This window comes from Orbicella faveolata, unplaced genomic scaffold (genome assembly GCF_042242905.1).
Source record: "Orbicella faveolata isolate gen_17 unplaced genomic scaffold, um_ofav_v1 contig_3, whole genome shotgun sequence".
Classification (NCBI taxonomy): Eukaryota; Metazoa; Cnidaria; class Anthozoa; order Scleractinia; family Merulinidae; genus Orbicella; species Orbicella faveolata.
In genome coordinates, this window is record NW_028301558.1 from 10,405,001 (window position 1) to 10,430,000 (window position 25,000).

At 37.6% G+C, this 25,000-nt stretch overlaps 3 protein-coding genes across 3 annotated transcripts in view; 2 read left to right on the plus strand and 1 right to left on the minus strand.

Annotated features, from left to right (window-relative positions):
* LOC110065866 (uncharacterized) overlaps nucleotides 1-7,457 on the minus strand; it is a 32,323-nt gene extending 24,866 nt beyond the window's left edge. The window contains exons 1-5 of the mRNA XM_089298767.1: nucleotides 7,392-7,457; nucleotides 7,157-7,279; nucleotides 2,364-2,481; nucleotides 1,948-2,019; nucleotides 548-619 (exon numbers count right to left, since the gene is read on the minus strand). Coding sequence (XP_089154893.1) covers nucleotides 548-619; nucleotides 1,948-2,019; nucleotides 2,364-2,481; nucleotides 7,157-7,241 — 347 coding nt within the window. The 5' untranslated portion in view covers nucleotides 7,242-7,279; nucleotides 7,392-7,457. The remainder of the gene's footprint in view (nucleotides 1-547; nucleotides 620-1,947; nucleotides 2,020-2,363; nucleotides 2,482-7,156; nucleotides 7,280-7,391) is intronic.
* A 2,414-nt stretch (nucleotides 7,458-9,871) lies between these two features.
* LOC110065864 (uncharacterized) lies at nucleotides 9,872-18,738 on the plus strand. The gene is made up of 5 exons (XM_089298799.1): nucleotides 9,872-9,990; nucleotides 12,384-12,494; nucleotides 13,821-13,895; nucleotides 15,195-15,290; nucleotides 16,860-18,738. Exons 2-5 carry the CDS (start codon nucleotides 12,419-12,421, stop codon nucleotides 17,060-17,062), a joined length of 450 nt encoding a protein of 149 aa, XP_089154925.1. The 5' UTR covers nucleotides 9,872-9,990; nucleotides 12,384-12,418; the 3' UTR covers nucleotides 17,063-18,738.
* A 166-nt stretch (nucleotides 18,739-18,904) lies between these two features.
* Nucleotides 18,905-24,852, plus strand: LOC110065863 (uncharacterized). Its single transcript, XM_089298797.1, has 9 exons — nucleotides 18,905-18,996; nucleotides 19,116-19,174; nucleotides 20,245-20,322; nucleotides 20,901-20,951; nucleotides 21,586-21,732; nucleotides 22,406-22,471; nucleotides 23,029-23,151; nucleotides 24,009-24,134; nucleotides 24,548-24,852. The coding sequence occupies exons 3-9, from the start codon at nucleotides 20,265-20,267 to the stop codon at nucleotides 24,712-24,714; spliced, it is 738 nt and encodes a 245-aa protein (XP_089154923.1). The 5' UTR covers nucleotides 18,905-18,996; nucleotides 19,116-19,174; nucleotides 20,245-20,264; the 3' UTR covers nucleotides 24,715-24,852.
* Nucleotides 24,853-25,000: the final 148 nt, after the last annotated feature.

Below are 25,000 nucleotides of genomic sequence, written 5' to 3' on the forward strand. Positions count from 1 at the left end.
GGTTTTTTTAAATATATATATAAGTTTACCTCAATGGATGGATGGATGGATTGACGGATGGATTAAAGATAAATATTATTTAGCATTGTTTCATCCTTGTGGAAACGACTTGACATTTTGATAATAATAGAAGGTTCTAGAAGTTTTTATTGCACAAATTGCTGTAAATCTTGTTTTCAATAATTTCATATTTTTCATGTAATTAACTGTAAATCATTTTGTGCCATAACTATCCGTGATGAGGAATCTGGCGTTAAATAGGCCGTGTTAATTAGGCCCAGGCAGTTTCACTCCATTGTTAGACTCACACTACTCATGAATTACAGCTGTTAGCAATCTATACTGTTCTGAATCCCAATGAGTGTGGTATTGTACTACATGTAGTTAGGCCAATCCCAAACTCGAGGTCGTCACTCACTAAACGGCTTTCCTAGCGTCTGTTTTGGGTGTCTTAGATAGAATTATATTCAATTTTGCTAGCTTAAGGTGCAAAATATTTTTCATCCTTATATCTTATAGTCAGAGAAAAAAAAAGCGTAACACATACAGTTTCTTCAAGTTGGTCAGATTTCCAAAACTCCCTGACTCCGCGTAACGTATTTTGTTTTCATTCAAATACCTGGAAAAAGTCAAAGTGGGTCTCATGAATGATTCAGTGTAAAGTCATGTCCAAATGGGAAATTTTGGGCAAGCAAATACGATCAAACATTGTTTGGTGGCCAAACAAATTGATGTTGTACTGAGTGGCCAAATGGTATCATGCATGTTTGATCACCGTCCAAACGGACAAAGTGTTTTACAATCATTGATCAAATGTTCGTTGTCATCCACATTTTATCAAATACGATTAAATGCGATTTAACAAGGTGTCCAAACGGAAAATGTTTGGTCACCAAACGATGTTTGATCGTGTTTGCACGCCAAACATTTTCCGTTTGGACAGGGTTTAACACCTAGCAAATATAAATTAACCCACAACTTAAGAACAAAGTATTTGTAATTTAAAAAACAGCCGTTAGAAAATACGCGCGCTGACTGGTTAAAAATCGTGTTTCTATTAAGCAATTAGATTATGAGCTGGAGATTTGTATCGCGTGATAGTTGACGAGGGCGCATCCCGATTCAACTATCACGCATAGAAATCGAGAGCGAATAATCTAATTGTTCTGGTATAAAGCTACTAGTCGTTCAAAACTTAATCTAAGTACTCTTCACAGACACCTCGAAAACGCAAAAAGGCGGCCGTCATTCTGTTAACAAGCGCACACTACTACGCTACTCACTATCTCTAACAGAATAGATAGTGAGTAGCGTAGCCAATCAGAGAACGGCGTTCGTGATAGAACGCTAGTAGATTTATACTAAAAATCAATAGAAACAGAACTAGCACGAGCTGTTGACGTAATTATGGCGCGTGCAAAAAGAATTTACATTTTGATGATCTAAGTAAACAAGTTGTTTTCCATTATTTGTCGCGGTGTTCTCTAAAAGAAATAGAAAACATGTTCACCGTTTTTCTATCGAGTTATAGAAACACCCATGAAAGTTTGGGAGAAGCCGAAAAAGCTGTAGGAACACTCGCCTGCGGCTCGTGTTCTCATAGCATTTCTCGTTCTCCCAAACTTCCACTGGTGTTTCTATAACTCGATGAAAACACGGTACATGTTTTCTATTTCTTAAATAAAAAACTCTTATGGTCTTTAGGGGTAGATGCAATATAAAAATTGGAAATATTTTGAAACCGAAGATTGAAACGGCTCGGACTCGCGAAATTATCATTTTGAAACTTCAAATAGAAGGGTTCGTGCTACCAATCAGAATTTGTGTGTCTATTTGCAAACATTATGAATTAAAAAATATATTATAAATTACAAAAATTTCCTTTGACATGTTTGTTATGATAGCACGTATGCAAGGGTAAAATCTGTTCTGAAATTTGGAACTTACAACTCAGTTACTCTCCTCAAGTTCCAAAAGTCGCCTCTTGAAATTTTGGTCAAGTTATTTCTGTCTAAACGCCTGCAAAAGAAAAACAATCGAAAGACGAGTGGTATTTCCTTAGTATCATTAAAGGAGAAAAAGGTGTTTCCTTGGCTGAGAGAATATATCTTCTGTCACTTTTGTACACTTAATGACTCTTCCTACAGTCATGTGTTTTATCAATTTTTTTCTTATTTGATATCACTTAGGTCATCACCAGCTGCTGGCCTATTTTACTATCCTATCCTATCTTAGATCTTTTCTGTTTTATCCTACCCATCCAAAAAATACAGCTTCCTTCAAAAGAAAATATCGACTTTTTTCAACGTTCTGCTTACACTGGCAAGCTAAGATACACAGCATTTTATTGAAATAACACTCACAATACATAAGAAGTGGCTGGGAAACCCCGTGGAACCGTAGAAAGATTTCTGTTAGTGCAAGTCACAGATTCACCGGCCCACGAGTCAACACAATAACATAGCTGACATGGATTTTTGGCTGCAAATCAAAAAGCAACGAAATAAAGTTAATAAATACATGCACTCTTGAGGTTAAGAGACCTTTTAACCCATGTCACGCATTCCTGATTTTCTCGTTCAAAAAAAAAAGTAAACCTCACCACTCGATTTCTCATGCCGAATTTAGTAAATAGCGAACTTTCATTAGAGTCCGTTGGAAACTAACTTGCCAATTTTTGCTAAGAAATGTATGCCAGGGGGCAATGCTTGCAAGTCCCGTCAGATATTTTTATGAATTTGCAACTGATTCTCATGAAACTACGTAGATTTACTAATTTCGGCGTGAAAATTGAACTATGGAGATGACTTTCCATTTGCATGTCACTTTACGTTGCCATAGCAGTTTCTTTTTGACATGCCGCTCAAACCAAATTGCGTCTTTCTTGACCGAATTATTTTTCTTTTTACCAGTTTTCTTGAGCAGCATTCCACTTGTCAATTTTTATTGTGAACTAGTTCAGTTTTCCATAAAGTTACGCTATTTACTGACTTCCCGAAATAATAGCGAAATCCAAGATGGCGGATGTTTTGACGCTAGGTGACGTCACAATGAACAAAAAACATTTTATCTCAGGTAACAAGTTTAAAGGTAACATTTACGCTTGTAAAGGGTTAAGCTTAAATTTCTTTTATGTATCAACTTCCTTGTTTGTTTGTTCGCTTTTTGTTCTCTCTGGTTTATTCAGAACATAGGCATCTCCACCAATATCCCAATATTTTTTGGGATATGTAGTTAGAATTTTCCGAGATGTTTAGAAAATATTTAGAGAGAATTTAGAGCTATTTAGAAATATTAATAGTTTTTTTTGCTTAGCTCTGTGTTTCCCTCGCTATTTCTTGAAACTATGCTCAGTTCTATGCCAGAAACAACCCAGTTCAGCGATTTCCCCCTTGAAAACTGTGTACCACTAACAGCACTAAAGCCGCAAATCTCCAAAATGGAGAATGCTGGAAGCATCGAGGCGCCTGAATTTTAGTGCTGCAAGAAATTTTGGAAAATTTTTCGCCTGAGTATTAAAATCGGTTCAAAATAAGATATATTTTGAGGGTTTTTCTTAATATTTAGAGACATTTTGCGAATTTATCTTCCAGAAAGATATTTAGGCGATATTAAATAAATATCTACCACTAGCCACCGACTTTAGGGGTAAATAAACAGCCAAAACCAGCGACCGAGTAATATAGAGGGGACTGGACACTACAAGTTCAATTGACACTCATTTTACTTGAATTTTGAATCGGAACCAATCGTCTAATTCTGGAAATCAATCATGTAGTTAGGATTTGATGAGCAAGCATAACTTTTGTCTATTTTCATTTTCCAAGTTTTTCGTAATAGTTTTAAATTAGTTTTTTTAACTCAAATTAATATTTTGTCATGATGATCGAAAGCGATATTTTCAACATCTAAGATCCATGAAAAAAGTGCTAGGAAGTTCAAATTAAAATATGTCACAGTCATAACTATATTTTACAACGATGCCATTAGTTTTGTTATTGGTTGCAGTTATTCAAAATTAATGTAACCTGAGACAAGGTTCATTTAATGAATTGATGGAATCTGAGCATTTGAAATATAAATAAGACATAAGACATACCCCCAATGGGATATGTCTCATTTTAATACATGTTTCTTTAAACAATGAATGTAAATCATACAATGCAAAGAATATATGCTTTCACAAAGTGTAAAACTCTTACATTCGCACGGTGTTGGAAACAAAGCGTAAAAACTCCTGTCGGGCGTTGATTCTTTTCTGTATCTTAACTTATCTGGCTGAGGGGCTTAATTCGCGAATGGAAATTGTAATTATCGTTAAATTTTAATTGACCGATCTTGTTTGCTTCTAAATAGGCTCGATTTAATTTCAATAGTGGAATTGTTAACCTAATAACTTTGAGGACCTTGTAATCTTATTGAAAAAATAGACAAAGAGTGTTTCGTTTAAATCTTTGCCATGCAACTGAATACATAACGAGAAATACGTAATGAGGCACTACGACCAAGAAAAATGGTAAATAGACACACTTTCCAACTAATTACAAAATCCAAGAAACGAGATTGAATCCCTCAAGGAAGAAACCGAGCACTGAGCGTAAAAGCGCAGATCGCGGACTGTATCAATATCAACAATATTGGTTCAAGTAAATTTTCATTGCGAAATGAATTTGTAATTTGGTGGTGAAATTAAAGTTAAACGACAAGGAATAAACATTTGTTACATGCTGAAATTAGCTTTAGTGTACATGGAGTACAGTACGGCGGCTTTGCGAAAGAAAACCGTTAACAGAAATAATCTGAAGTATTCATGAGCTTCAAGTGGCTCTAGACCAGCCATTCTTTTTGAGTAAACTGATTTGTGAACTAGGTAACTTTTGACCTGTTTTAAAAAAATTTTGATAAATGATAAATTTCTTCTGCTATCATTGACACTTCCCATTTTGACAAACTTGCAAGGCTTCAGCAAAAGTCTCTTTAGGGTAAAGTAACATGAGTATGTCGAGATTAAAAATAAACTGACTTTACCTGCTAATCCGTCAGTTAATGAAATAACAACAAGGAACGTAAGCTTGACAAGAAGTGTCAAACGCAATTTCTTCATATCTTTTGTGTTTTATCTGGTGTTTGGTTCGTGAAGGAAGTACTAGCTGGTACCATAGTTGTTCAATACCAAATCAGTTTTCTTCTATATTTCATCCTCACTCGACAAAGGAGCTTTTGGTGAATAAGGTCGACATTTCATCCGCACAGTGAATAACCTCTGTCGATCGTCCCATCTTTAAAGTTATAGATCTGTCATAGGAACCTTTCCAGGTGTTTCTTTTCATAATTTTTTTAAGTCCATAGTGATTATTTCTCAATCTGCGTAATGACTATAATAGCAGATTTTCGACCAATGGAGATAGCGCCTTCCAACAAAAGTGAGGAAACCATTTAATAAACAGACTCAAAGCACGAGACCTCAGTCACGAACAATGTCACTTACCCACTAAATTTTCAATTTCGTATACTGAAGTATGACAGCAAGTTAAGCTTTATCAAAGCAGCGCATGCATTATAACCTATTTGTATCGGGATTTGTGGGTCGTCGTGAAAAAGCAGTATCCTTTTCATGTCTAAGACCCAAATACAAAGTAAAAAAAGAAACAGTCCGTCCAGAAACCCTCAATTTTGTCTGCGTTCGTCGCGATTGCAAGCTTAGCAAAATATTAACCCGGCGCGTGGGATATGAACGAGCCAACACGCAAGGGAGTGGGGCTGGGGAAAGAAATAAATATAGTCTCTGGTCTTCTTTTGAGAAACTGAATTCTCAGTTTCGCCAGAAACGGAAAATTCCCATTGGCTAAAAGGCCATTAACATGTCAAGGATCAATCATGCGTGCGACATGCGATTTGAAGTGGTTGTCGTCTCCTCACTGTATAGAGTCGCTTGCCTCCAAATTTGCATATGACCGTAATGTTACACAGTCGATCTTCAGGGAATCGAAACCGGCAAGTTCGCTTCAGTTCCTCAGTGAGATCCTTGGATTTCAAGCGGTAATTGAAAAAATATATATATATTAGAAAAACTTGAATAATGAATTTGATCAAGGTCGTAATGTACAATATACAATTCAACATATTCAAACGGAGTTGCCGTAAAATTTTTCTGCAACAGAAGTTGACTAAATTTTGATTAGGAGCAGCCTTCTTATAACACGAGTGTAAAGTTGTTGGCGAGAAATTTTTTTTCAAATTGCTATTGAAAGGCTTAGAAACTATCGACTGTAATGCCGTCCAATCAGATAGTAACCTCTTCGTCAGCAACATATTAAATGACAGATGGCCGACTTTTCAGAACAACGATTTGATTAGCCAGTGAAACAACAATAGAATAATACTAAAATGTCCAAATACAATTACCGTAGGAATGTCTCGTTCTGTCGGTGTGGAGAGTCAACAAAATTGGTAAAAACGAATTAATAAAAATAAACAAACATCCCAAAACGTTTGTTCACAGTATTAAACCATGATGCAGTCTCAAGAGCACACCATGTTGACAGATTCAACTTCTCTCAAGGTACACTCATCTCTGGCCACTCGAAGCGCACACTTGGGGTTTCAAAACACAGCATCATCGTTCGTAACGACGAGATTGAAAACTGAAAATTGTTGATTATTTCGATAGAGAATGGTCTATTTTGATTTTGTACAACCACTTTTGCTCGTAAAATCCTGGGTATAGTTTAGGTTACACGTTGGAATAAATTAAGGACTGCCTCACCCTACGTCCAACTTGTTTTGAAAAAACAATTAATGATTTATTAGCATATGAAGTTAAAACTATACAAACTGAAAAACTACATTTAGTTTACCAAATCGAAAAAAGAATATTTTTCTTGCAGGAATTTGTCATTTAATGGAAGATATTATTGTTTTTCTGTTCTGTGAAAATAATACGGAAATGTTATTTAATATTATACTACTGAACTCGCATTAACTTATCGAAACTTAATCTAAGAATAATAATTGATTATCACAAATTTAGATCAAATTCAATTCAATGTCTCCCATCTCGCTTCTCCTTCTCACACCCTTCAAATGGCTTCAACAAAGACATCTGGTAGAATGGAAGTACATGCACACTAAAAGAAGAACACACGCTTAAAGTTACCTGCAAATCCGTCCGACGATGAAATGGCAGCGAGGAACATTAACTTGAGAAGGCCTACGAAACGCGATTGGATCAGGTTCCTCATTTTCTAAACTGCTCGGTGTATGAAATCAGTAGCCAAACCTATGCGGTGAAAAATTGTGAAGCTCACTTTACTCCTTCCTCATTTTCCGACTAACCTCATGCACAATTTAGTGTTAATAATGCAAAAAAACCCACAACTATACCCTCTAACCTTTCAACAACCGTATATGTAGTTCTTTGTGGAACAAGAATGGAATCATGGCAGGTGTTTACAGCAATCGCTATATTAAACCTGTAGCAATCACTCGGGTCACATTACCTAACAAGTTGTGTGATTGGTTAGGGACAGTTTGTTAACAAAGTGTATACACAGAAGAATGGCATCGCAAATTTCGGAAAAACGTCAGCGCGCTGCTCATGTTTCGTGACAAACCACGATCGTTGTCGTCGGGTCTCAAACCAGACATGTTTTCAATCATTATAAGCTCATTATTGACTCCGTAGGTTTAATTTTAAAGCAAGCATATTGTGACAAGAAACCTGTGAATTAGATTTTTGCTTTTATTAGAAGGTCAGTTAATTACGGTCAAGAACTCCACTATTTACGTGGGAAATGTCATTTTAATAGACAGGTGTCACTCCGTTGATAATTTTGAACATTATTAGGGTTTGGTTTCTACTCTCTAGTCCTTGGGAATTGCCCAGCCAAGTTTACTTAACATAACTTTTGTATTTGATAGTGGCCGAAATTTATCCTTTACCTACAGGTTATCTCTACCATTCCAAACAACTCTATAATTTATTTTGACATTCTTCAGAAGTAGCCAACCATGACATCATAACCATGATAATAAGCAAAGGAAGTGACATTTTTTCGATGCTGTTTTTTCGCCACTTTTCTAAGAACCAGCTGTGGTTCAAAGCTCCATTGCAATTTTTTGCTTTTTCCCCACTTTTATAAAAAGCCGAAGCTTTACCAGTAAAAATTATAATGACAGTTTCTGGTGGAAGTATTATCACTTTTGTCATGCAAACAAAACAAAGAAACAATTGGCAGACACTTCTGGAGGCGAATGTAGCTTTATTTGAATCTAATTTTGTTTTCATCTACCTATTTTTTTGAAATTTTTTCATCTACTTATTCTTTTGTTTAAACAGCGAGACTGTGATCTTATGTAGATATGACAAATTTATCTACCCTACTTAAAGTAATGAAGCCGCTGTATAAGCAAGGGCTGAATTTTATCAAGTTTCATTTTAACTTTTTTAGCCATTTCCGGGTTATTTGTTATTGATTTTTTTTCAGTTTCACTCTTCTTGCTGTACATGTCATAGAGAATATTTGTCTGCGTTCAAGAGTTTTTATGCTTCCTTCTCTCATTGCGGCTTGATCAAAATTTGCAATGGAGCCCACTAGGCTTCCGGGATTGCCAAATGGGGACAGGGGCTACGCATTTAATAGTACCCCCTGTAGGATGTGAGCCTGTTGTGTGACGTGGTGGTTGAAAATCAGATTTTCTTCAAGTGAACACGCTGTTCCCTTTCCTCGGCTTCCTACCCTTATCTCGGCGACTTCACTCAGGTTGCTTCCTTGTCCTCTCCTAAAAGTGAATTTGGGACATTACGGGAAGTTGACAGAAAAAATTAAAATAAATTTAACCAGCGAGTAATTACAACACACGGGAAATCCCAAGTTTCCTCCTTAGGGTTGGATTACTTAGTGAGTAGCCGTGAGTTGCTCAGTCAGCAAGACAATCAGGATATCAGCAAGGGAACATATATTTCAAGGAACAGATCCGTTGTGTGCCCCTTAAGGAATTGCCGCCCAATGAAATTGAAGGTCGCTGAGCTCGAGTTAAAAGCACTTATATTTAAATTTGAGGGAGTTTAAAAGCTGTAAACAGGTTATATCTTTCGTATTACCATTTGGTACGCGATTTAAAGACATTGGTGAAAATTGTACCTAATATCAGAGAACCGCTATGGGAGAGCATGAGGCAAACTTTCAGATGTAATGCCTGGCGGAAACTGCGATATTTATTCTCAAACATTTTGTAGCATTTGGGCATCTGGATATTTTCTTTTGCTCGAAGTTCACATGCGCAGTTTCGTATCACGGAACAAACAATGCCCACCGAGAAATTTGCGTGTTTATTTTCGTCCTAAATGGAGGTTGTTGGTTATATTTACGCCGTAGAGTTGACGCGACCGGCAAAAGTGCCTTGAGCAGTCCTAGATGAGGTGACATCTCATCCAAGGGGGGGCGGGGAGAGGGGTTATAAATTTTGTAAAGCTGCTTTCTTTAATGGATTGTTATCCTTTTTTGCCTTTTCGATTTTTCCATACAGCCTTGGCGCTCCTTATTTTTCATTTACGGAAGATTAATTTTCGCTTTTCTTTCGTTTTTAGCAGACGATTAATCTGTGTTCGATCAGTAACGAAATCATTTCACTACATTCGCAGGATGCTATCGTTAGTATCGTAAGTATTTTTTTCAGTATCGCTGCTCTTTAGACTATGAACGTACACGTAGCTCACAACCGTACGAGAACACAGACAGGGTATCCTTCGATATACTTACTTCCTTCCTTCTCACACTTGTTTTACATAGTTATTGCTTGTCATTTTTTTCAAATTTCTCACACCAGTTAGAGATAATGTCAACAACGAGCATCGTATCGAATCGCAACTCGAAAGCCGCAGGTCGCGCCACATCGTGTAGCACAAACGTGTGATTCCACGCGCTTTCTTCCTAAAAAAACAGAAGGCAGTACTCCGTAGATAAGTGGACCTATTGAAAATGATTTAAGGTAAGCCATTTTCCATTTTAAGTTAGATTTATGAGGATAAATGTCATGTTAGAAAATTGATCCATCGCAATCGTTCAGAAACATTAAACCAGTTCAAGACATTTCAAACTCAACAGGTCTCAATTTCCACTCCTCTTTCTTTTGGTTAAATAAAAAAATCATAGTGTCGTAAAATTTAATATTTCCTGTGTCCATTAATTTAATTTTCTAAGATCTGCGGTGTTGCTCAGGTTTACTCGTGGACTCCAAATCTTCCGCAAAATTCCTATGTTATCTTTGTGACAGGAACGCCTTTGTTTATAATTTTAATCAACTCCATTAAAGTGCCTATGAAGTAAAAATTAATTGCTGCTTAGTTGAAAGGCTTATCAAAGTAAAGAAGAATGACGTTTCCCTTTTTAGAATATCTTTTTTCGTTCTAGAGATATTTACGTTTTTGTATTATGCAAATGAGGAAAGTGATGACGTCATAGGTGGTTCCACTTGAACAGTAAAACACTGAATCAAGAATATCTCTAGAAATATTGGAGCAGTGTTCTTCAAACTTGGCACCACAAATGTGCATCACAAAAGAAACAGAATGACACCTTCTGTGTTGTTGCCATGGCAACACTTTTGGCTCCAGTCTCTTTCAGTGAAAAACCAAATATGCCAGTTTGCAACCCTTCGAAAAGGGACAGAGGGTCTTGCTGGGAACACACATGATTCCCATATTGTCTTAACTCTCCCCATTAGATTGTTGGGAGTGGATGATCCTTGTTTAAGATAAAATCTGGTAATGTTAGTTTTAATTAAAACGAGACCAGCGGCATAACTGTTGTCATGGCAACGGCACGACGGGTGTCATTTTGTTTATTTTGTGATGTACATTTCTGGTGCCAAGTTTAAAGAACACTGCTTTAATATTTCTAGAGATATTCTTGATTGAGTATTGAACTGTTTTAGTGGAACCACCTATGACGTCATCACTTATAATACAAAAACGTGAATATCTCTAAAACGAAAAAAGATATTCCAAAAAGGAGAACGCCATTCTTCTTTACTTTGAAAAGCCTTTCAAATCAGCAGCAATTATTTTTTACTTCATAGGCACTTTAAGTTAACATTCGTCTCTTCAGGATTTTTCTAACGTTTGATTATTTGACAATTATTCCACGAGCACGCGTTGGATATCCAACAAGCGCGAGTGGAATAATTGTTTTTATGAAAAACGCTCACAAAAAATAGAAAACTAAAATAAAATAAAAGTGAAAACACCCAGAAAAATTACTCCTACCCTTACCATATTTGTAACGAATAGTATGATGAAAACTCTTAAACTGCTTTATCCAATGATCCAGTTTTCAATAAATGTTGATATATCTATATTGGAATAAAGTTTCCACTCCACCTACGTTTTTAGGTACTAATTTTTACCGACTTCCTTGGTTTGGTGTACCAGGTATTTGTAAATAATGCTTTTGAAACGATTGAAATTGAATTGAGCTGAAATTGTGAGATTCCAACACTCTCATCCGGGCCCTAAACAATGACTTATTTCACAGCATTTCAACACGGTCTTAGGTAAAATCTGTTTAAGGTAATTCCTCTGAAATAGACTTGACAATAGATTTTTGTTCAAACTTTGTCCACTAAATATTTGTCATATGATAACTTCAATTTTTAAATTAAAAAAGGGGGTGCCCATGCTCATTAAGGAGCAGTGAGGCATTGAAAATGCCCCATTTTGGCATTATTTAATGCTTATTATAAGAACGCATTCCCAGTAATTGTAAAATCTTTGTGCCCCCAGACTCATAAGTACACTCATTAAACTACGGTCAATACATTTTGTCGGACACAAATAAACGTTTAAGTTTGATTCAGACAGAAAGCTAAATCCTTGATTTAAAATTTGAACCAAATTTCTTGACGTGGTTACCGATTGCAAAATAGAAAAGACCACAGTGTATCTGTTATTTTTCTTATTTATTCAATTTTCAGCAATAGAAATTAAATCAGTCTTTTCTTACGCAAAGCTTATGATTAGTTGATTACAATGACTGGAAAAAAATTGGGGTACCCGTGCTCGTTGGTGAACTGGAGCCATTTTTCAACTGACAGAGCTCAATATCAAGGCAAATTCGTCATGTTTTCAATATGCGCGTGCACGAGCGCGCGCTAATGACGCCATAAATTATGCGCAGTAAGGATGCGCAATGCAAATGTGAGGAATGACCTTAAATGTTAAATACTATTCAACAATCAGATTATGGCCTCGAGATTTCTATCGCGTGATAGGTTGGCAAAACGTCAGTTGCCAATAACCGTTTCTTTTCTAAACTACACACTAGGCGAGCTAAAAAAACTATTATTCCCAATCCGTTTGTTTCTTTGTTGTTTCTTTGAATTAGATTGGGTATCCTTAGGTACATCGTCGGTCAACAGAATGATAACAACAAAACTCAGTGTACCCGTCTTGTTGCCTTCCATTGTGCTTATACTGCTGTTGAAAGACACTGCAGGTAAATTAAATATATCCACACTGTTGTCTCTAATTGATATCATGGACGACAAATTGCTCCTTACTTTTGGCGCAAAATTTCAGCGTTGATTTATAATTTCACCCGCGAAATTACAAAATTGGCATGGTAACGTTTGGTGCGAAATTTCTTGATAACAGTCAAACACCCACGATTGTAAAGGTAATTTGTCACCCATGATATTAAAAGGTAAATCAAATGGTATAATCATGAAATTAAGAAATACTTTCACTTAGTTTTAGTCAAAATTCAAGTAATTTCCCTCAAATTATTAGAATTTTGACAACGTGCGAGTGAAATTATTTCCTAAATTTGATTACTCATACTTATTTAGACTTGGTTATCTATGTCAGGCTACACGTTTTTTTATAAGAATGTGTGTTTTATGCCCAGGCTGGATGTTCTTATTTTCCGCCGACTTTAGGCTGAAAATACTCTTCTGTACATTCTTACATTACAGAGTATAGTGCATGTACTTCAGTTAAATGCAACGGGTGTGACCAGGAATTGAAATACCAGATGTATGAAAAAGAACGCACCATGTTTCATATTTTATGTGGTTCTATTTTCAGAATGAAAAAGTGTTGTTAAAAAAATCTCAGCCTTGACTATATGCTTAACATGTTCTCAAAATTTCGCCAATTTTAGTCTCAATATTCGTATAAAAAAGATTCTTATAAAACAAAAAGAGTGTATGGCTGTGTAGTTACATGTAGTGATGAAAAATACATTGAGTCATTTTGACAATGTGTCGCCCTGATTTCAAACGTGGTATGTAAGACTGAAGGTAGGAGGCGCGGTGGCCTTATGGTTGGTGCGCTCGTTTGACCGGATCGAGCGGTCCTGTGTCACTTGGCTTGTATGCGGATCTTACTTTTACTCATTTAAGACTGAAGGATCGTGTGTAGCATTTTTTTCCTGTATTTAACTTACAGCTGGTTGCCCTTCAAAAACATAAAACTTACGCGACAATACAGAAAGGTACTATGGTTAGTGGTAGTTTACCGCTGGTTGATCGAAGTTCATGATGGAAGAAAAGATCGTAAATATAAATATTCCTGATCTGTCCTTCCTTTACGCTAAATATCGTGGATTTTGATCAAAAAGATGTAAGCTACTATTACGAATAATACCTTTCAGCATTTTAACGTAACCTTTTACGCTTCTGAACCAAAACCGTTCTCAAAACAGCCATTTATAATTTGTCCACCCAGCAAATGTTTCTGGTAATGTTGGACTATTTCTATCTTTTGAAATGATCGATTGTTATCCTAAGCTATTTACTAATTCGTATCTTTGATCACACAGAGAGCAGAGCTATTGTATCACCATTCTTTCGACCTCCACCTGGACAAGGGTATGAAAAGATTAACGCCATAAAAGGTAACATAATTATCTGCATCCCAAAGCTAAGTTTGAGACAGACGTTTCTGCCAAAACCTATTTGTACTGAGCTCTTGCAGCTAAAAAACGATGGCGCTGTAATGAATCAAGCTGGTTTTAAAATCGGTAGATACATCTTTGTACAGTGGAGCCCAGTTAATACGGGCACCGACTGGTCCTGCAAATTTGACCATATTAACGAGATGGGGTCATATTTCATGACTGGTCTAAATCGAGTGACGTCACACATATATATCACAACTAACGACTGTTCTATAACAAGCATCCGGAATGCACATATTATTTTGAAAAAAATTGAAGCTTCAATCAGTGCATACAATATTAACAATGGAAAGATGAACGTAACTGGTTTAAGTGGCCGTATAAACGGGGTAAAATTATTAAGGATTATACAGGTTGGGATTTCAGAATGTGGCCGTTGGCCGTATTAATGGGGTGGTCGCATTAACGTGGTTTTCTCATAAAAAAAAAAAAGGTATGGGCGTTTCGCCAGGACAAAAAAAATGTGGCCGTATTAACGAAGTGACCGTAAGGCAGGGTTTCACTGTACTTCTAATTATTCGATCGTACAAGAGTGGACTGATTACCCAAACTGATTCACCACTTGGAGGGTCTGGCTAGCCTAAGGGTTTAACTGACAGCTTAGAATTGGACCTAAAAAATAACGCGCTCTTTAACCGATAGGGTGGCGCGATGGCCTCATGGTTAGTGCGCCCGTCTCCGGATCGTGCGGTCCGGCTTCGAGCCCTGGCTGGGAACATTTTGTTGTGTTCTTGGGCAAAACAATTTACTCCCACGGTGCTTCTCTCCACCGAGGGTATATAAATAGGTACCGGCGAGCTTAATGCTGGAGGTAACCCTACGATGGACTAGCATCCCATCCAGGGGAGGGGGGTAATACTCCTAGTGGCTTCATGCTACAGAAACAGGGATAAGCTCCGGCCTGATGGGCCACTTGGCTCGTACGCAGACTTTACCTACCTACCTTTTTAACTGATAGTTGAGATATGGGAGCTTCAAGGTTAAATGATAGCAGGTTAATGGAATGAAAGTTTTAACCAACAGCTGAGAAATTGGCAGAAAGTTTTCTGTTAACTGAGATGTCAGCATCTCCATCCAGACCCTCAGCAACAGCAAACAGTTTCTTCTCCGAAAATAGCGACTCCTTAAGCTGGGAACTTTATTTTTCTTATTATTAGTGCAATCTTTCGTTATTTCTATTAGTAAAATCGTGCATAAAAATATATAACAACACTTCTTTATTTTTCAAATGTCTAGACCACACCTATGAGCATTTTTACGGGAAAGGAAAGAAAAATCGAATAAGTCACAAAAAGAGCTTATCATCACATGACATGAAGTTAACACGAGCAGGTGAGAGTCATTCCAGGGTTAAATAACTCATGATTACTGTCAATTGATGTTGCAAGTACGGTTTAAAAGGAAACATGGGCAATGACATATAATATGTGCTATGACATGTGTAACAGAACATATTACTGGGTTTTGACCCCAATAAAGATCAAAAAGTACTATATAATGAGGCGATTTCGTTTACCTTTATTGGAGCCGACAGCATTTTTTTTTTTAAACAACTGTCTGTTCAAAACTGCCTGAGTTAAAAATACAAACTTTACTCGTAAAAAATTGAAGCAAAGTGTCACCGACTGAAACAAGCAGTCAAGTGATTTTTATCACCTAGAACCACAAAGGTTGTAGGGAAATTCTGCTCCCTCTTAAATAATAGAACTGAAACACCTAACAATAGAGCGTTTTTCATTTGAGCTGCCGAAATTTAATTGGTTCCGCATCAACTACGCTACACGATTGACTTAGGCCCGGTTCATACGTCGCATTTCTGCCGTGTCGAATTCAATTCAACGAATTAAATTCGACAGAAATTCGACGTCTGAATCGGCTGCCGCATTTCTGCCGCACGTTCGACTGGTCTTGTCGCATTATCTGGCAGAAATGCGACACCGATTCAGACGTCGAATTTCTGCCGTGTCGAATGTAATGCATACATTATGTTAATGTATTGAGCATGCGTAAATGCTTTCCCGTCAAAGAAAAAGAGGAAACTTGGCCATTCTCGACCCAATGCAACCTGAACATGTTGCAACACATACTGCTCCGTTGTCAGCCTTCTCTTTCTCGTTCCATTGGCGGTCAATTTTTCGCAAAATTAAAGTCCTTCGTCGCTCAGTATTTTCGTCCGCCATATTGAATACCCTCCGTTTAAAACATTTTCCGCTGGCCGATATACCCGACAGTACAAATTTTGAATTAAGTGCGACACAAGTGCGACGTATGAATCGACAGTCGCATTTCTGCCGCACTTAATTGAATTGAATTCGACTCGGCAGAAATGCGACGTATGAACTGGGCCTTAAAAATCTCACAATATTTTTTCATCCAATCAGAAGTAAAACCAAAACCAATCATGACTCGCTCGCGCTCGTTTTCCCGCGCTTTACGTCAGTTACATGTAATTACTTCGAGTTTTGATTGGTTCGCTGGATTGTGTGTGTCCTTTGTGATTGGCCGGAGTGATTGGTCTTGTCCTTTTAAGCAAGAGACCATAGGTTAGCAGTAGATAGAGGTTCTCGTGGCTCACTTTTTTTTTTTGAGGGAGGAGGGGGGTCATGAAAGATACCATGGGTAGGTTGTGAAGGAAGGGGGGCCTATAAAGGATACCATGGGTCACTTGTCAAGGGAGGGGGGGTGGGCTGTAGCAGAGACCATGGGTCACTTGCCAAGGGATGAGGGGGGGGGGTTATAAAAGAAACCGTTGGTATCTGGATAAGGGTAGGGGGCTATAGAAAGAGACAGTAGTCTCAAGTTATTCTAGTGGGTCCCTTACATGTATAATAGTTTTGACCACTTCCCTTAGTTTTAAGATACCCAATTGAAATCCATCTAATGGTTGTATTTATTCCTTAGCACTGTTGCAGGCAACATCGGCCCAGACCACCGCACTTGTCGCTGCAGCTGAGGCTGCGCGCTCCTCCCTGGAGATCTCGGAACTAGCACAAAAGGCCCAGGATATTTCGGTCAAGAGAGCATTATGGGCCTTGCAGACCATCAAAGTTGCAGCGAAAGCAGAGGAAGTGGCGGTGAACGCCATTCAGACAATGTTTATGTAGCAAAATGATTCGTTGAAGTATCAGTTTCCTTAAAAACAGTAGTCCTGGCCTATTTTTCATTTCCACATCCCCCATAATGCACCTTGTTTGCTCCCCAAAATTTTGCATAAGCATTGTCTTCAGTTTCTCTTGGGACGACTGTAATACCCAGGAGAAATGGGAAACAAAGGTTATGCAGAATTTTGGGGGGCAAACAAGGTCTATTATGGGGGATGTGGAAACGGCGAATTACCAAAGGCTTACGTTCAACCACACCACAGTACTGCGAGTTTCTATTGCGCATTCGTATAGCTCCCGTACAGTACCTTTCGGCTACGTGTCTTTTGTTTTTTTTTTGTTTTTTTTTTTGTTCAAGTAAGCGTTTGCATCGCATTGTTTTAAACCCCAATCACATTAACATAGAGCATACCAAAGTTTTTTTCAGAATACTGTCATAAACTAAGTTACCGCTGGTGGCTTCACTATATACTCTTTGCGAGCAAAACCTATTGTGATATACTCGAAGGTTGTCAGAGTGTCGAGCCGCGGTCGACCTGTCAGCCAGGACGAGGCGTAGAACGCCGTCGACAAGCTCCTAATCTACCTATTGCAATGCCGTGAGTGTCAAAGAACAGACAAGGTTTGCATGAAAAGTTTCTGAGAGTTTAACCTAAACCTAACCCCAAGCAGGCTCCATTGTACGAGGAATCTCTTATAGGTTGCTCTCTTTAATTCAATTTTTGCGCTTGATTAGCTGTTAAGTTGTCAAATAAAGTACATGTCGCGAGTAAAGGATAATAGCTAAACCGTCAACGTACAATTATTATCAATAAAATGTTATTTTTTTTCGCATGCGCAATCAAGCATAACACCACTGTTAGGTTTTGCGGTGCGTTTAAACTTTTAATCAAAAGCTTCATGTTGCAAGCGCGCCGTGGTCGTTTCATGCCATGCAGTGCACTTGAAAATTCGAGATCATCATGGTAAACGGTACTTCCTTGTTCCAATATGATAAGTAGCCTTGCATACGTGTCTGGATTTTTGAAAACAGTGTTAAAAAGATCGCGCCTACTCTCCAAAGTAGACAATATAAACATTAAAACGAATATCAGTATTTTTTTTTTTTTTTTTTTTTACTCCGCTCTCTTATCTTCCTTTTCTTGCTCTCCTCTCTGTACTTTTTTTCGATGCTTATAGTGATTTTAAAGCCTTTTGGAGTTGTGAAATCAAAGTGCATATGCCTCTTTTGGTGCGGAATACTGACATGGTTTTCATAAATGCAGTCACATATGTAAGCTATGGTAAGACATGTGAATCAACATACGACTTAGAAAGGTGTAGTTTTCATTCAATTTTGTCTTCTTGTCATACATGTAAACGCTGAAAGAGAACAAAACGTATCTCAATTTACCCACAAACAAAAGACCAGATTTGTTCTGCCTGCTAAGTTGTGTCTCGATTATTTCAAGCATGTTTCAAGGGTCAGATGATCGTGCCATGAACCTGTAGTGAGCTTCTTTTGCAACAGCATATTGGATAGAGCATTTCAAGCGCGACTGTCGACGAGAGGGTCCACTTCATAAGGTCTACAGTAGAGATATATCCTCAGTCTTCCGGAGTCGAGATAACTCGCCATTTCAGTATTAAAGTAAAAACTGTGTAATGTCTTGAAAATAAATAATATACTCTTTAAATAAGACTGAAATATTTTTTGGTGTTCAGCAACTTCCGACTGAGTAATGAGCAATTATTGTGCTTATGGCCCCTTAAACCAACTCCCCGGGATAATGAAGAGGTCCTTTATTCTACTTATATAACCACCTGTTGATCCGTCAGAAATTCATATCAGAACGTCAGGGAAATAACGTATGCATAACAGATTAATATCAAATTTATCGAATCTTGCACTATACTCTCGGAAAAAGGAACTTTGATTCCTTTTTAGGCTTTTTAAGGTAAGAAATCGTCGCTTTGATGTAATATTTATTGAGGACTGTTTTTAAAGTTCTTTTCTTGGAAATGTAAACTGGCCGAGAAGGAAATATCTTAATTTGCGATTACCGTCGATGTACAGGTCAACGAGACTTCTCGTCGCGTACAACATGTGGTGATTTGCGTTTTCTGCGAGCTAATGTAAGTGGAAATTTTGCTGTGTGTATGCGTATGTTATTCTCTTCCTTTTAAATTTCAATTAACTTCAAAATTTACCGATAGTGTCGAAGTAAAATGTCTTTTTTAAGATGCGCTCCGCCTCCTGCATGGCTTTAGTCATTGCACTAAAAATAATCGTTAAAACCGATAAATAAGATAACGGATAAAATCTGGCTTGTGTCATTTTGATAGTTTTACTGCTGCTAGAACAAAAGAAATCGAACCATTCTGGCATACGTTACGCAAGGAAATGTCTATTTATTTTAAGTTATTGCTTATCCGGTTTATGCATGGCGCATTTAGCTAAAGCAAGTTGTCGAAGCTTACATAGTGTTTGAATTCTCTCAATGGCAAAATTGCTTGGTTTTCATTTTGCGCACTACAGTTATAGCACTATCATAAAGTTAAGAGCTTCTAACTGTAGATGAAAACAACATCTTAACTCATGTTTACTATTAGAAACTGCTTCATCTTTTCTGGCGCGATAACTACCTGCTCATACAATCTGGCCACCAGTTTTAAACCAGGTAGTCTTTACCCAGACTCTTCTCGATAGTCCAACGAGGAATAAACCTTGAGTCAAACTCTCTCTAAAGTCATAGGATCACCATAGCCCAACATCACCGATTAACACGTCCCTCAGTTTAGATCAGCCAGGCCTTTGCTAAAAATACTAGCGGGTGATATCTCTGGTTTGCTGAACTAATTTACAGGTCGTCATGTAGAGTTCAATCTCGAATGGAAACGAGCAGCCATTTTCACACGTCAGTGGAGGTCCCGAAATAGTTCCGAATTTTTCTATTTCCCGGCCGGTTCACCTTTTTGAAATGTGCATTATTATTATACATGAAGATATTAATTAAACGGTATAAATGATTTTCTATTTTTTGCTCGACTGCATGCATTACGTAGCTTATTAACAAAGTTCATGTAGCCCGATTTTGAAGATGGCTTTTAAAACTTGAACGCAGCTTTTTAATTAATGTATTTTAAGACGGCGCCCATTTTCTTTCATTCAAGTTGCCGTTAGCAATGCCTTCTGTTATTCATAGGTCAATATAGGTTTTATTTGATGATGCATTGGGCCGTATTGACGTTCGTACTGTCTATTGCTGTCACAGGAACCACAGGTGAATAAAAGTCAATATCTACTAATAAGGTAGAAGTTTATAACTAAACACTATTTTCCGGCGAAAGACCTCGGAATTTTTCTTTTCAGATAAGCTCGACTTGATAACAGATCATAGGGTATTTTTAATACGTCCCTTTAATAAAAATCTCCTAGTGTTCTGACGCGAATGTCGTTCTCTGATTGGCTGCGCTACTCACTATCTATTCTGTTGTAGATAGTGAGTAGCCCAACAGTGTGCGCTTGTTAACAAACTGGCGGCGGCTTCTTTGTGTTTTCGAACTGTCTGTCAAGAGGATTCAGATAAAGTTCTGCGCTACTAGTAGATTTATACTAAAACAATTAGATTATTCGCTCTCGTCAGCCCGTCAACTATCACGCGGTAGAATTCTCGAGCTTATAATCTAATTATTGATTTAATTTATAAAGCAAGGTTTTTCTTTTTAGAAATGCACGAATTACTAGCTTACAAACGGAAGGTGTTACATCACGATACGATTCATTGTCACGAGAGAACTACTAACAGCTAGATTTAAGTGGATAAGAATTCACTGCTAACTTTTCCATGTTCTATATTAGATGGCAAGGTTTACGTGAGGGACAGAACGCATACAGAAAACCCTGGAAAAGGTAATGCATTCCGTGTAGAATGGAACATGTCGCATTTTAGCAGAAGTTGGCTAATGTATACTTATTTCCTTACAAAGAGTAATTCTCACAGTTATGCTTAGTTCAACAGCGTAGAAATCATAATATTCTGTAGGCAGGATAGATTCGCGTAACCTTTCGAATCACTGTAAATTTCGATTCACTTTTCTTCCGTTTCTCTTGGAGGTAGAACCCTGACTCTCCTGTATGCCAACATCCCTTTACCCCCCTATTGACCGTGCAATATCTTGTTGTTGTTAATATAAGTAGATAAGGAGGGGAATTGGTCACGCTCACATTACCCGCCTTAAAGTTGGGATTATTATGCTACTACCAGTCGATAAGGCTTAATCGATATTTATTTTGATATGTTTTGAGAATGTATAAATTGCATGTGCTGTTGTGTTTCTTCTATTATTGAACAGACCTGCAGACATCTCCTTTTTCCTTCCGGTATTCACAGGCCGACTTTTTTCATTAAACACCCCGTAAAGACGTAAAATTAAAAGAGTTACACACGCGGATTTTTGTTTGACAGACGAATTAAAATACATTAGTAAAACAATGTATTAACTACTTTACTCAATTGAGTGTGCAATGCTTTGTTTATTCACAGGCACCTGTGCGATTAATCGTTATAGGTGCGAGGGTGGAAATAAGTGTATCCCTTTGAAATGGATCTGCGATGGAGTTCATGACTGTGACGATAAACTTGATGAAAGGAATTGCTTCACGGGCAAAGAAACGAACATTCCTTCATATAGTAAGTTGAGATCTCATAACCGTGATACTGAGAAAAACAAGTTTGTGGCCATAATAATTTCCTGCTCGGCTGCCTTGCTAGTCGAAGTAAGATGTTAAGTTGTGGTATTCGTTGTCGCTTGCAGCTGATACGTGCTGGGAGGTAGAGGCAATAGCATAGACCTATTTTAAAATTTGACATCTCTCGCAGTTTTGTATCGGACAACACATTTCAGTTTAAATCCAAATATGACATGGCAAGCAAAGCCGCTCTATCAAGTATCGCGAGTAAGTATCGGAAGTATAAGGGAGTTTTATGCCATCATAATCTAATGATGAGCCCTATGGTGTGAGCAAAGTTAACTTCGCTTCATCAGAGAGATTTATTTTCACTGGCAATGCGATAAAACAATTGATTCGTGTTTAAGCTGCATGTACATCATGAAGCTATGATGGAAGTGAGACGTTTGGAGTGCACTCAAGAAAGAAGAGTTGTTCTCGGCCTCGTCCCGAGCAACTTTTACGCGTCTTTCGTGCTCTCCAAACTTCCCGCGTGCGTGTACACTAAAGCATGAATCAATTGTTACAATTATGTTATTTTTTCTTGTTGTTGTTGTTGTTGTTAATATCATTGTTGTAAAATTTCATAATTTCTTGCTTGCCGCATTGCGAGATCTTGATTTTTCTTTTCGCAGCCAGTGCTAAGCAAATTGGAAAAGCTCAGGACATTATAGACAGCCCCAACAGATCCACTGTCGGTGGTAAGCGATCTGAAAAATATATGTATGTTTAAATGCATCTTTAGAAAGTTTTACGGCCGAGGGTGATATTCTAAGGTGGTTCAGAAAAATGCATCCAAGAACGAAACTATGGGACTAATTTTATGGTTTGGTATGCAAGTCTTCTACACTATATATGTACTAGGACGTTTCTTGCAACTCTTGTAGTTATTTCTCATCATTAGACTGGAGGACTGTATCTAAAAAAAATTTCAATGAAATAATTTTCCATGCAAACCCTTGTTGCCACAATCGAATTCTCACGGGCCTGAAAAATTGTGTTCCTTTTCCATTTTCATACTGGTCCAGCGAAGCGCTAGCATCCTTGCAGGCACGATTATACCCAGTTTTCACACCTGTATAGATTATTGTTAAACGATAGCAGTCTACACGTTTTCCTTAAAGATTAATTGGAAGCGTCGAGCTACTAACCTAATCAATCAGTTCTCGCAAAAGGCTGTTAAGATGGTAAATTCTAAAGCACGGAACTTTAATGGAGATTCTAAATATAATCATAATTCGCTTCTTTTAACTCTTAGGATGTCCTAGAAGTACATATTCCTGTGACGCAGGTGACAAATGTCTACTTCTGAGTTCATTGTGTGACGGCATGAATGATTGTCAAGATGGCACAGATGAGAAAAATTGCCCTCTCAATACTGGTAGGTGGTTATGACATGCGTGCACTATTCGCCGTTCCATTTCGGCGAATTTTGGTTTCGAAAGACATTAGTGGTTTACGAATATTCGGAACAATCTTATCGAAATTTCGACGAAATTTGTGAGAACAAAAAGCGAAATTCGACGAAATTCGTTTACATTACTTCTTCACAGTACTGTAAGTTAACACTTCAATAAGTAATATCAAGAGAAAATGCTTAGCAATGTGGAATAACTTAGCACATTTTTAGTATTCGGCTTGTTTATTAGTTCTCGTAGCTATGGAATACACTAGAGCTTGTCGCTCTTTATTTATCACAATCAGAAGTTTCAAGTATTATATTTCTGTCTTTCTTACCAAACTAGCCTGAAACAGCTTATTTCGTTCTTCTATTCAGCAGCAATTCGAAGCGAACTTTAGTTGCTATACACTGCAGATAACCAACAGTCGTTTGTACTGCCTCATTCCTTTATTTCGAAAATCTACTTCAATGTCTGTCAACCTATATCACATAAAAAATTTCATCAACTTGAGTTGCATTGCCGACCTTGCCGTACAAATTACCAATTGTGGTGGCTTTTTAGAGTACAGGTTCACTTTTTCTTGTATGGTGTTATTCCAAACTTTGTTTATTTGTAGCAACCGATGAAAGATAGCAACTCAAAGAAATTGAAGGAGTCACCATATTGTTTCAATTATTTCAATTATTTAAACATTTTTAAATTGTTAATATTATTATCTATTAATATATTATTTCAGCAAATTATTCAATATTCAATGTTATTTAAGGTATAAATCAAGTGTCTGTACCTAACTTGACACTTGCTGTTTTGTTTTTCCCACGCTGTTTTCCAAAAGTCTGTGAGTCTAACAAGCTCTCCTGTGACGAAGGTGCGAAATGCTTACCGCTGACCTGGGTGTGTGACAACATAAATGACTGCAATGACAACAAAGATGAGCACAACTGCCCTAATCGGAGGACTGGTGAGGATGTATTTGCATTTTATTTACATTTCTTTCTTCCTATTTTTTCATTCTAAGCAATGCCTTTTCAAACAGAACTAAACCGGGTGTAGAAGTCCTATGATAAGTCAGTCAGCTTCTCAGGTCACGCAGCAATCTATAAAATCTCCTAAAATCAGTTTAATCTATGTAATCTTAATCTGTGTAATCTGTGTAATCTAAGGGTGCTTTTCTTTGGGGTGATCTGGATCAGGATAAGGATCAAGATCACTCAGATCATGGTACATCAAAGGAACCGATGAATTCACTCTTGTCATGGATTCATCGCTTCCTTTGATGCTCCATGATCCGAGTGATCTTGGATCACTGATCCTGATCCAGCCACTCCAGCGGAACGCACCCTTAATCTGTGAAATCTTAATCTGTTTCTTCAGACGAATCCATGGCTCATGCTGCAGAAGAGGCGGCAATAACCGCTGCCCAGGAAGCCAAACATGCCGCAGCTGCAGCTCAAGAACTAATGTTACAAGCCAGAAAAGCCGCTGAAAAAGCCAGCCGCGCAATGAAAATTGCCGAAGCGTACAAGAGAAAGAAAATGTAACAAGATAAAATAACATCAAATGTTCTCTACTTTTTTTAACTGGCTTAGCACCAATGCACTTGCCTCATTTACATGTAAAATAGAACGAAGTCTTCTCATTTGAGAGATAATGTGAATAAAATAATGAACTTGCTTTTAGCCTTTGTGAACTGGACAAAGCGTAACATTTAATGTCAAAGAAATAACGAGGAGAGTTCGGAGAATCCGAGACAGTTATGCAAACCCTCTACTACGTGTCGGGTTTGCATAACTTTCGAGAATTCTCCCAATCCCCCTAGTGTTTAGA

Bases quoted from the DNA above. Each gene is read 5' to 3' on its own strand.
- LOC110065864 (XM_089298799.1), top strand. From the start codon at position 12,419: ATGATAACAACAAAACTCAGTGTACCCGTCTTGTTGCCTTCCATTGTG. The intron at 12,495-13,820 runs GTAAATTAAATA...TTGATCACACAG, and splicing joins GCTGTTGAAAGACACTGCAG to AGAGCAGAGCTATTGTATCA. The intron at 15,291-16,859 runs GTGAGAGTCATT...TTTATTCCTTAG, and splicing joins CATGAAGTTAACACGAGCAG to CACTGTTGCAGGCAACATCG.
- LOC110065863 (XM_089298797.1), top strand. From the start codon at position 20,265: ATGATGCATTGGGCCGTATTGACGTTCGTACTGTCTATTGCTGTCACA. The intron at 20,323-20,900 runs GTGAATAAAAGT...GTTCTATATTAG, and splicing joins TGCTGTCACAGGAACCACAG to ATGGCAAGGTTTACGTGAGG. The intron at 24,135-24,547 runs GTGAGGATGTAT...CTGTTTCTTCAG, and splicing joins CTGCCCTAATCGGAGGACTG to ACGAATCCATGGCTCATGCT.